Source organism: Mixophyes fleayi, chromosome 5 (genome assembly GCF_038048845.1).
Source record: "Mixophyes fleayi isolate aMixFle1 chromosome 5, aMixFle1.hap1, whole genome shotgun sequence".
Lineage (NCBI taxonomy): Eukaryota > Metazoa > Chordata > Amphibia > Anura > Limnodynastidae > Mixophyes > Mixophyes fleayi.
This window is the reverse complement of record NC_134406.1, coordinates 276,367,469-276,380,022: the sequence shown is the minus strand read 5'-3', so window position 1 is coordinate 276,380,022 and position 12,554 is coordinate 276,367,469. Positions and strand designations below refer to the sequence as shown.

At 50.4% G+C, this 12,554-nt stretch overlaps 1 protein-coding gene across 1 annotated transcript in view; it reads left to right on the top strand.

Annotated features, from left to right (window-relative positions):
* Positions 1-987: 987 nt before the first annotated feature.
* LOC142159375 (KAT8 regulatory NSL complex subunit 1-like) overlaps positions 988-12,554 on the top strand; it is a 46,766-nt gene continuing 35,199 nt past the window's right edge. The window contains exon 1 of the mRNA XM_075214201.1: positions 988-2,060. Coding sequence (XP_075070302.1) covers positions 1,474-2,060 — 587 coding nt within the window. The 5' untranslated portion in view covers positions 988-1,473. The remainder of the gene's footprint in view (positions 2,061-12,554) is intronic.

The window sequence follows — 12,554 nt, the reverse complement described above, 5'->3', positions numbered from 1 at the left end:
GAGGTATACTGGTTATGTGATGGTGTATGAGGATATATGGAGGTATACTGGCTATGTGATGGTGTATGAGGATATATGGAGGTATACTGGTTATGTGGTGTGGTGGCCTGTGAGGCTGTATGGAGGTATACTGGCTACATTATGGTGTGTGAAGCCCTATTTACTTATTTACAAACATTGAGTGTTTTTTTATGTCCTACATCATATATTGTTTTTCTGCTTATCACAAAAAGGGGGTTCTGCATTACAATTACATAGATGCTTATAATATGAAATGACAGATGTTTTAAAATATCTTAGGCTGGGAGCAGATTTAAGAGTCTGGAGGCAGATTTAAGAGACTGGAGGCAGATTTAAGAGACTGGGGTCCCAGACTTGTTGAGCGAACAGTTTGTTTATTCAAATGACAAAACATTGGTAGGATTCTGGAAGTGGATCTAAGGTGATAAGTGCTCTGTCCAGATCAGTCCCAATAAAATCATTAGGCAACCTTTCTAAAAAGTGTTTAAAGCTTTAATAGGCAGTAGGCACACTTTAGAATAAATTTAAGTGTTCATATATAAATTAATAGGTATGAATGAAGCCATATATGCAGAAAAGGGTTAAAAAAAAAACATAACTAAACAAATTATGCAGGTTTTTTTCTTTAAATGTTGTTAATTATTATTTTCATAAATCCCTCTAAAACTTTGGTAGTTAAATAAAACTAAATAAATGAGAGAACGGAGGCGGGCCTTCAGTTCATATGCTTCTATCTGATTTGCTATTCTGAGTGTCAATCACTGTGGTAAAAGGCGGGAGGTAGTCACTCCTAATGACGTCAAGGCCGCCAACCCAAAAGAAACATGTACTGAGAAAACAAGACGAGACAAAGGAGTTCACTGCGCGACCAATCAGGGCGAGGGGCGGGACATTCTGTCAGGAGAGGGAGGCGGGAAAAGGAGATTAGCCAGCTGCGCAATTGGGAAACAGAACGTCGTCGATCGCAAACTGGGCGGTACCAATGTGTTGTTGAGGGAGGGGGGTGTGTGCCAGATTTACTCGCTCTTCAACTACGCATTTCCGTTACACTACTGAACTTAATGCGCATGATATACACAATCAAGTTACGCTAGACCCTGGAAGGAAAACTCGGAGTGACGAGCTCGGCCTGTGTGCGCTCCCCTCGCAGTGGTAGATCCCTGGGCGCGGAGTGACAGGCACGGCACAAGATGGCGGCGGGCGGGGTGAACGCGCAATGGCCGCCCCTGCAGAGGAGGAGGCGGGGGGAGGAGTAAAGGAGCTTTGTTCACCTCGCTGCCCGGGTGGGGAAGAGGCCTCCGCCGCCTCGTGTGTTACGAAGAGACGCGGCTGCGAGTGGTCGCCTCGAGTGCCGGGGGCTTGGGAACTGGGACCCCCCGGCCGGGCCATGAAGAGCCCGGGGCCCCCGGAGCCCTGACTCGTGTGCCGCCCCCCTCGGCCGGAGCCCCCCGCATGGCGGACATGGCCCCGGCGCTGACTGGAGCGGCCCAGGAAGCCCCTCACAGGCTGAAGCTGAGCGCCGAGAGCAGCCTCCCTGCCTGGAAGCCGGAGCTGAACGGGGCGAGGAGGCCGGGGCTGCTGGTACTGAACGGAGGGAGCCGAGCCCCGGAGCGGGGAGGGAGGAGCAGGGTCCCGGAGCCCGGGGAGAGGCCGCGGGGTGTCCCGGAGCCCGGGGAGAGGCCGCTGTGTGCCCGCAGGACTGCTCGGATGTCGGGCCGGCAGCAGGAGCTCGGGGCCCGGGCACGGAGGCTGTGTCGGCGGCTGCAGGTCATCCAGGCCAAGCAGGTGGAGCGGCATGTCAGGCAGCAGCTGTCCGGACTGGTGGAGCTGCTGGCCCGCCGCGGGGAGGACGGGCTGCCGGGGACCCCTCACATGGAACTGGACCGGCTGGCCAGTAGCTCCACGGCCCGGCTGCGGGCGGCTCAGGGCGGGTTTGACTCGGACGCTACGGAGAGCAGCTCTGGGGGAGAGAGTGACAGCGAAGCGGAGGATGTGATCCTGGAGGAGAGGTCTGAGGAGGAGCAGCGCCCAGCCCCGGGGTGAGTGTCTGTAGTAATGGCTGTGCCCCCTCCTGTGTGTGTGTGTGCCCTGTCCTGTGCGTCCCCCCCTCCTGTGTGTGTGTGTGCGCGCCCTGTCCTGTGCGCCCCCCCCCCCCTGTGTGTGTGCCCTGTCCTGTGCGTCCCCCCCCCCTGTGTGTGTGTGTGTGCCCTGTCCTGTGCGTCCCCCCCCCCTGTGTGTGTGTGTGCCCTGTCCTGTGCGTCCCCCCCCCTGTGTGTGTGTGTGTGTGCCCTGTCCTGTGCGTCCCCCCCCTCTGTGTGTGTGTGTGCCCTGTCCTGTGCGTCCCCCCCCCTCTGTGTGTGTGTGCCCTGTCCTGTGCGTCCCCCCCTGTGTGTGTGTGTGCCCTGTCCTGTGCGTCCCCCCCCCTGTGTGTGTGTGCCCTGTCCTGTGCGTCCCCCCCCCTGTGTGTGTGTGCCCTGTCCTGTGCGTCCCCCCCCCTGTGTGTGTGTGTGTGCCCTGTCCTGTGCGTCCCCCCCCTCTGTGTGTGTGTGTGTGCCCTGTCCTGTGCGTCCCCCCCCCTCTGTGTGTGTGCCCTGTCCTGTGCGTCCCCCCCCCCCTGTGTGTGTGTGCCCTGTCCTGTGCGTCCCCCCCTCTGTGTGTGTGTGTGTGCCCTGTGCGTCCCCCCCTCTGTGTGTGTGTGTGCCCTGTGCGTCCCCCCCTCTGTGTGTGTGTGTGTGTGTGCCCTGTGCGTCCCCCCCTCTGTGTGTGTGTGTGTGCCCTGTCCTGTGCGTCCCCCCCCAGTGTGTGTGTGTGTGCCCTGTCCTGTGCGTCCCCCCCCTGTGTGTGTGTGCCCTGTCCTGTGCGTCCCCCCCCCCCTGTGTGTGTGTGTGCCCTGTCCTGTGCATCGTCGTCCACCCCTGTGTGTGTGTGCCCTGTCCTGTGCGTCCCCCCTGTGTGTGTGTGTGCCCTGTCCTGTGCGTCCCCCCCCTGTGTGTGTGTGTGTGTGCCCTGTCCTGTGCGTCCCCCCCCTGTGTGTGTGTGCCCTGTCCTGTGCGTCCCCCCCCTGTGTGTGTGTGCCCTGTCCTGTGCGTCGTCCCCCCTGTGTGTGTGTGCCCTGTCCTGTGCGTCGTCCCCCCTGTGTGTGTGTGCCCTGTCCTGTGCGTCGTCCCCCCTGTGTGTGTGTGCCCTGTCCTGTGCGTCCGTCCCCCCTGTGTGTGCCCTGTCCTGTGCGTCGTCCCCCCCCTGTGTGTGTGTGGCCTGTCCTGTGCGTCGTCCCCCCCCTGTGTGTGTGTGCCCTGTCCTGTGCGTCGTCCCCCCCCTGTGTGTGTGTGCCCTGTCCTGTGCGTCGTCCCCCCCCTGTGTGTGTGTGCCCTGTCCTGTGCGTCGTCCCCCCCCTGTGTGTGTGTGTGCCCTGTCCTGTGCGTCGTCCCCCCCCTGTGTGTGTGTGTGCCCTGTCCTGTGCGTCGTCCCCCCCCGTGTGTGTGTGTGCCCTGTCCTGTGCGTCGTCCCCCCCCTGTGTGTGCCCTGTCCTGTGCGTCGTCCCCCCCCTGTGTGTGTGTGCCCTGTCCTGTGCGTCGTCCCCCCGTGTGTGTGTGCCCTGTCCTGTGCGTCCCCCCCCGTGTGTGTGTGTCCTGTCCTGTGCGCCCCCTGTGTGTGTGCGCGCGCCCTGTTCTGTGCGTCCCCCCCCTCTGTGTATGCCCTGTTCTGTGCGTCCCCCCCTCTGTGTGTGTGCGCCCTGTCCTGTGCGTCCCCCCCTCTGTGTGTGTGCGCCCTGTCCTGTGCGTCCCCCCCTCTGTGTGTGCGCCCTGTCCTGTGCGTCCCCCCCTCTGTGTGTGCGCCCTGTCCTGTGCGTCCCCCCTCTGTGTGTGCGCCCTGTCCTGTGCGTCCCCCCTCTGTGTGTGTGCCCTGTCCTGTGCGTCCCCCCTCTGTGTGTGTGCCCTGTCCTGTGCGTCCCCCCCTGTGTGTGTGTGCCCTGTCCTGTGCGTCCCCCCCTGTGTGTGTGTGCCCTGTCCTGTGCGTCCCCCCCCCTCTGTGCGCGCCCTGTCCTGTGCGGCGGCCCCCTCTGTGCGCTCCCTGTGCGGCGGCCCCCTCTGTGCGCTCCCTGTCCTGTGCGGCGGCCCCCTTTGTGCGCTCCCTGTCCTGTGCGGCGGCCCCTTTGTGCGCGCCCTGTCCTGTGCGGCGGCCCCCTCCCCCTCTGTGCGCGCCCTGTCCTGTGCGGCGGCCCCCTCCTCCTCTGTGCGGCGGCCCCCTCCTCCTCTGTGTGCGCCCTGTCCTGTGCGGCGCCCCCCTCCTTCTCTGTGCGCGCTCTGTGCGGCGGCCCCCTCCTCCTCTGTGCGGCGCCCCCTCCTCCTCTGTGCGCGCTCTGTGCGGCGGCCCCCTCCTCCTCCTCTGTGCGGCGACCCCCTCCTCCTCCTCTGTGCGGCCCCCTCCTCCTCTGTGCGCGTCCTGTGCGGCGGCCCCCTCCTCCTCTGTGCGCGTCCTGTGCGGCGGCCCCCTCCTCCTCTGTGCGCGTCCTGTGCGGCGGCCCCCTCCTCCTCTGTGCGCGTCCTGTGCGGCGGCCCCCTCCTCCTCTGTGCGCGTCCTGTGCGGCGGCCCCCTCCTCCTCTGTGCGCGCCCTGTCCTGTGCGGCGGCCCCCTCCTCCTCTGTGCGCGCCCTGTCCTGTGCGGCGGCCCCCTCCTCCTCTGTGCGCGCCCTGTCCTGTGCGGCGGCCCCCTCCTCCTCTGTGCGCGCCCTGTCCTGTGCGGCGGCCCCCTCCTCCTCTGTGCGCGCCCTGTCCTGTGCGGCGGCCCCCTCCTCCTCTGTGCGCGCTCTGTGCGGCGGCCCCCTCCTCCTCTGTGCGCGTCCTGTGCGGCGGCCCCCTTCTCCTCTGTGCGGCGGCCCCCTCCTCCTCTGTGCGCGCTCTGTGCGGCGGCCCCCTCCTCTGTGTGCGCCCTGTCCTGTGCGGCGGCCTCCTCCTCTGTGTGCGCCCTGTCATGTGCGGCGCCCCCCTCCTATGCGTGCCCTCCTGCGCGGCGGCCCGCTCCTCCTCTGTGCACGCACTGTCCTGTACGCTCCCTCCGCTGTGCGCGCCCTGTCCTGTGCGGTGGCCCCCCTTGCTATGTGTGCCCTGTCCTGTGTGTGTTTGTAGGCAGCCCCCCTATCCTGTACTTCTTCTCGTGTGTGTGTGTGTGTGTGTGTGTGGGGGGGGGGGGGGGGGCTGGCTGGCTGGCACCCTTGTGTTGTGCCCCCTGCTGTGTCATTCCTGGATAACAATATACTAAATAGAACATGGACACAACAGTGCTTTCCTTTACATTATTGCATAATCACGATCTTGGAACTGTCACTTTGTAGCCGGTCTATCCTATAGAAATATGTATTTGCACAAGGCACATCAGAATTTCATTTACTCATTATGAGTAAACTACTTGTCCTTTTAGTTTGTAAAGACAGTAACTAGCACATGTAATTCTCCAATATTGTTACTGCAATAACTAATCATTTCCAGTGTGTACTACAGCTCACAGCTAGACAGTACGGTTGCTATACCTCTTCCTATAGAACTCTATTGATGGCTCTGCACTACCAGCTATATCTTCCCAGCTTCAGGTGATGAGTTATCTGCAATGATTTAACCTGTGACTGAATTTTCAGTCTGCTGATTCACATGTACACACTATACACTATTTACCTTCTGATCTGTGCTCTTCTGGTCCAAGAGCAGTGTAGTCTGTCCTTCGTGTCACACTGGTCTTAACACACAAAATAAACTTTTGACTTTTCCACAGTGTCATTATAAATTTCGTTAGCTTTTGTGACTCTGAAACAAAATATTCAGTATCCATCCACCTACAGCATTCTATGTATAACAGTGACAGGTTCCTACTCTCTCTTGGCTGACAGTCCTGTGAGTGCATACTTACTGCAGGACTGGAAGGCTACTGGAACAAGACTTTTAAACAGAACGAACAATTAAATAAAGTGATGATTGGTACTTTGGAACAACTATCGTTCCTTGTGCATGTATACACACTAATACAATATCGGGCTAAAACGTTTATCGGATGTTTGGCCTGATAATTGACCTGAGAACTTCCAGTGCGTTCCCTAGTCTAAGGTTACAAAGACATTTAACCCTGAAATAGTTACTGCACTAGCTGCAGCACATGAGGATCCACAAACCATTGCTAGTATTAGGACTCTACCTAAAACATGCAGGCAGGTTCAATTCACCAACAGGGTGGGAAACGCCTTTGTTCCTAAACATCAGTCTATATTCAGAGTTTAAGTATTTACTATTGTGTGAAATACAACTTTGGCCACTGTGCTGTAGAGATGTCCAGTTTATTATAACTGACACAAGATACAGTAGAACTGATAAATGAGTTGTATGTACCCTGATACACACATTATTACAGGCACCATACAAGATCGGCTCATGCAATCACTTTATGGTTACAAAGACTATTGGGAATACTGCCAACCCTGGAATATAGTTATTGCACCAGGGGATTCCCAGACAATTGTGGTTTCTAGTATGGGACCTAAATAATATGAGAATGCCTCTGCTAAAATTAGGCTTCTGTGTGCTCGGTTTCCTCTCACAATCCAAAACCATGTAGGTTAATTGGTTTCTGGCAAGATGGGTACTAGTGCAGTGTTCTTACCACAACATTTTTCCAGCTGGGTAGCATTAGGAAGTAGGTGGGTGGGGACAGTGTAAATACTTGACAATAAGAATGAACAATGGTGGAGGTTCTTGGCCACACCTTTCTGAACTAACTATTGGGACCGGTCAGACTGGTGGTCAGTGGTCTAACATGCTCTGCTGGTTGCAATGCTCACACGTTGCCTATTATTATAATAGAGCAAACATTGGTTCATCTTATTCTAATAAAACTCTTTTGGACTCTGAGCCAAGGGGCAAGTACAAACAGCCGAGTGGAGCACCCAGGAATTAGGTTCTGGGGATAACACTGTAGTGTGTGGTAAGGAAACCTTCAGTGGACACTTTATTAAGTACACCTTTCTAGTACTGGGTAGGACCTCCCCCTTTAGCCCTCAGAATAGCTTAAATTATTTGTGATATGGATTCAACAAGATGCTGGAAATATTCCTTAGAGATTGTGATCCATGTTGGCATCACAGAGTTTTTGTTGGCTGCTCATTCATGCTGTCACTCCCCAGTTCCATCACATCCCTAAGGTGCTCTATTGAATGGAGATCTGGTGACTTGTGGATGCCATTGGAGTACACTGAAGTCTTTGTCAAGTTGCTGCAACCTGCTTAAGATGAAATGTGATTTTTGATATGGTGCATTATCCTGGTGGAAGTAGCCTTTAGATGAGGGGTAGACTGTGGCCATAAATGGATGTACATAGTCAGCAATGATATTCCTGTAGGCTGTGGCATTTAAACAATCCTCAGTTGATATTAAGGAGCCTGAGTGCCAAGAAAACATTCCCCATACTATTACACCACCGGCCTGCATCATGGACACCAGGCAGGATAGAGCCATGGCTTCATGTTTATGTCAAATGTTGACCCCATTACCTACAAGTTGACTTGTACCAGTCTGTCCATTCACCTTTAACATCTCATTAACAAGACATTTCCCACCACAGAGCTGCCGCTTACTGAATGTTTTTTCTGTTTTTCCACCATTCTCTGTAAACTCTACAGACTTTGTGTGTAAATCCCAAGAAATAAGCAGTTTCTGAGATACTCAAATCCACCCCATCTGGCACCAACAGTCCTTCCATGGTCCATCAGATCACGTATCTTCCTCATTCTGGTGTTTTGTCTGAACAACATCTGAACCTCTTGACCATGGCTGTATGCGTTTATGCATTGTTACTGCCACATGATTGGCTGGTTAGATATCTGAATTTACGAGCAGGTGTACCTAATAAAGTGGCTACTGAGTGTGTGTGTATTATATAGACATGTACGTGTATATGAAGAAAACAACGCTCCAGCTCTGCATCATTGAATTTAGTGAACCACAGAAACAAGTGTTGAAGGCCTTAGTGTGATGGTCCGTGCACCAGTCCCTACGGTTTGTACATAGACTGTTGGGACTATTATTAATCTTGTGCTATTTTGAATATAGTTCCTGACCATCTGGAAAGCCTATGCTATAGGCTACTTGTTGGTTACTAGTCTGGTACTGTTTGTTGTCGGTTAGTTACCTAAGCTGGGTACACACCGCTGCAATCTTCAGATGTATTTTCTATAGCTATTTCACCAACGATTGAAAGTCCCAATGATCATGCTGATGCGTACACACAGCTACACAATTTACTGTCAGATCTGTGATCTTCATATCTCATAACCATCTGCTGAGAAGATCGTGACTACCCTCTACAGATGTCTGCCTACGCTGCTGGTCGTGAGTGTGAACACACTTCCACGTTTGCCTGACAGCGATGCAACAAACGACAACTGCAATGTGTTTTGGAAAGATAAAACATGATCATGGGAGTGTACACACTCTTGCAATATCTGACCAAATGTTCGTGTATTGTGTGACCTGATCTGTATGATAATTGCATCAGTGTGTACCCAGCTTCACTCTGTGCTGACTTTAGTTTGGGATGGTGAAAAATGCCTTATATTTTTGTTAATGCATTAGAATTAACAGTATATCAGTGGACAAAATAATGTATAATTCAAGAGCCAGTTAATCAAATCTAGTCGATAAGATACTTTAAGGAGCCAGGGAAGATGTGCGACAATTCACCGACCTAGAAATTACTCTCTAAAATTAGGCTCCAGAAGTAACTATTACTATGTTGAACACCAGGTTACTGGGAATGGTGCAGCTCTGCTATATTTAAAGGACAAAATTCAACAAACCAAGAAAAACTTAATATAAATTATTTGTGAATTAATATTAAAAGTAATGGGCCCCAAACTCTTAGGTGTAGATTTTTCAAGCCTTCTAAAGAGAAGTGGCCTTATAGCCTCTATCAACCAACCAGATTTTACATTTCTAATATGTACTACATAAATGAGTTATCTGATTGGTTGGTATCGGCCAGACCTCCACTTCTTTTCAGAAGGTTTGATAACTACCTATTGGTGGGGAATTTAATTAGCTGTGATGTTCCTGAGAACATCGCGGCTGCGCATTTTATCGTTACTACGGTAAAATCTTTGTTCCGTTTTCAATCAGAAGAGATTTCTTGCAAAAATCTTGCATCTGAGTTGTTCTGAGGAACATCGCTGGTAATTGAGTTCCCCCTTACTGTTGCCCCTGTGAAACAAGTTACTAAACATTGTATTTGATGACAAAATATACAACGCAGACAACAAACATAATACCAAAACCTGGAGGAGATGGAATACCGCTAACCCTATGTGATTATATAAACTCCTCTTCTAAGGCCTGTCAACACTATTATTGTATTTGTATGATGGCAAATGACAGGTTATAACCTGCGTCAGAATAAGCTGCTGCCGTTCACTCTGGCAGCCTGTAAATCTGTGTTAGAGCTCAACATTTGTGTGTGTGTGTATATATATATATATATATTTGTGTATATATATAAAATCTATTTCCTTTCATCATATTACGTGGAGCATGTCAGCACCTCATTTTCTTTATATAGCACCACACAATCAACAAAAATCTGAACAAAATACAGATAAGGGTCAAGAGAAACAATGTAATCATTAAAATTCAATACACGAGACAATACACAACTGGAACAAAGGAAACCTTACAAAGAGGACGAGGAGATAGAGAGGGCCAACTTCAAGAGCAGTAAGAGACAAAAGGGCTGAAGAGAAGTGAGAGGAAAAGGTGGAGCATGAGCAGTAAATTAACTTAGGATGGGGTGGGATGGACAAGTGCGACAATCATTCCTATCTGTCCCTGCCACATTGGAGCTTTAAATTGAAATTACATTTGTACACACAAGGGCCCAATTTTGGATTAGATTTGTAAGGCAGTGTAGTGCTCCACAGTGGGGAAAGTAGGGCATATAAGTCAAAGTTAATAATAATACATAAAATGAGGTCATACAATGTGGACAAAATCATTGTAGAGAGCTTAACCTCTAATTATAAGAGGGCACAACTGAAACGAGGAGCGAGTGTGGCTCAGAGTAGAGATTAGGACAGTTGTGATGGGGCATTAGTATAGGTGTAGTAAGTTAAGCTCTGATAAAGAGATGGGTTTCCAGAGAGCATTTAAAAGTTCGGAAGGCTCTGAGAGAGTCTGATCAGGCATAGTAGGGACGCAGACACAAGATGTCTTGAGGCAGCAGTGAGAGGTAGTTGTCAGAGGTAGATCTAAGTTTGCGAGACGGAGAGTATTTTTTTAGATGTATGAAGGGGTGGAGGTGCTGGGGGGCTTTGTAGATAAGGGTGAGTAATTTGAATTGGATTCTGGAGGACACAGAGCCAGTGTAGGGATTTGCACATTGGTTCAGCAGATGTGGAGCAGTGAGAGAGAAAGATCAGTGTAGCTGTAGTACTTGAGTTGAAGTGGGTGAGGGGAATGCCAGATAGCAGGAGGGTGCAGCACTGAAGAAGAAAGATGACAGTAATAAAAAAGTGTATTCTGGCAGTATTCCTAAGTTGGAGGTGACAGGACTATGAAAGAGACTGGTTATGGGAAGTAGAGGGTATAAATAAGTGACAGCAGCAAGCTTGGGAGAGTAAGGAAATGTTGAGGGGTGTTATTGATGGTAGGTGGTGTCTTTTGACAGGGGAAAATGAGATGTTTTTGTTATGTTGTGCTTTTGGTTAGTGTTGGGACATCCATGTGGAGATAGCAGAGAGATAGGTGGTTAAACAGAATAGTACAGAGATGGGAGGTAGAGGTGGTGCTGGAGGCAGAGTGAGCAAATTAGTTTCCCAAGAGAAGAGGTGTAAAAGTGAGAAGCCGTGCTGAGAACACAGCCTTTTGGGACCCCAACAGATATCCAGGAAACTCATGAATTTCAGGTAGTTCTCCTAATGAAGTGGAAGGACAGGGTTCTCAATGGCATGATGACGGTTTTACGCCCAGGAGACAGGCCAAGTGATGCAAATCACCATGTCATGTCCCCACTGCAGATGCCACTTGTTCTCCTCCCAGGGATTTCTTGGGGAGTAGTTAAAGTTGGCAAATATGAGGTACAGAAACTAAAGGAGCACTTTAATGGGTGGGAAGTGAACCAGGAAAGAACTGTCACGAAGGGCAGTGGAGGGGAGTGTGTGCAGGAGAAGAGGGTGATGTGGAAAGCAGCAGAGGTCCAGCGGGATACGTGTGGAGAAATAACACTTAGACTTTACATGTACATAATTTTTCGCTTTTGTGAGTGCAATTTCAGTTGAATGTTCGGAACGTTGACAAAATTATCCTAAGATTAGGACCAGCAATTTTGGATTACTTTTTTTCTTTTCCCATCCAGAGCAGTTCTATAGAGAACTCTGCTTGCGGAGGATTCTGACAGATACAGGGGTGCGACTTGCTGCAAAGGGACATACGGTAGATTGGGGACATGCTTCACTTACAGGGTGTGTTTCTAAGTAACAGCAGTGACTGATTTGTCCAGCTCTGTAATAGAAGTTAAGGTGACTGACAGGTAATCTGCAGACCCTAATTTAGACTGTTCAACATTAAAGTAGAACTTAATCCAAAATAATATATTTATATAATTTCTGCTGTTCTTTTTTGCTCAGCACGACCATGACTGAGTAATAAAAATCCTATTAATGGATATTCTGTTTCACAGCATGTGTATCACTGGTTATGGCTTTGTGGCCACCCAACACATAATAATGGCTTTCTGAGTACTTCTGGCATTGAAGACAACACAAGAAAGTAAAGCAGCATATCATTTTTTAATGATTGTCTTGTGGTTCCAAACTGGTTAGTGGCCGCGAGAAGTGACCGTGCCTAGGATGTTACATATAAATTAAAAATAAATTTTAGCTGCTACAAGCATATGAACCCTATTACCTGATCATTTTACAGAAATTAACTTTTATAGCTGTGTTATCTCTGGATAACTTTTAATCTAATAACAGGTTTAGCAACTAAATTGTTAGAATTATATGTGTTGCCTTTAAAAAAAACCAAAACAGCAAACACATCTTTTACATTCAAGGGTTTCTCTGTGTGTCCATTCCATACAGTGCACATTATTGCTTCCCTCTGCACATGTCACTGTCTGTATATATATATCTATGTCTGCCTATGTTATGAGGGACTGAGGGGCCGCCTAGGTCTTATTAATACAGTATAATCTCTTTTTCCCACTGGTTGCTGTGATATAAGCCTCCTCTAGTGTAGGTCATTGTGCTCCATACATGGGGATTGTTTACACCAATTCATCACCGATGTTGCCACTGATCACTGGGCTATGTTTGGGCTGTCTTGTGTTTACTGGCTCTCGTTCTTCTTTTATACCTAAATCCCTGCTGTATAGAAAATAGATAATGGCCGATTGATGCCTGATCACAGTGTTTGTGGGCTAGTAAATTAATATGTTTTACCCGCCCCTCTTCATGGAGCTGCAGGCAGACTGATTAGCAGATAGGGCGATAGATTTGCTTCAAA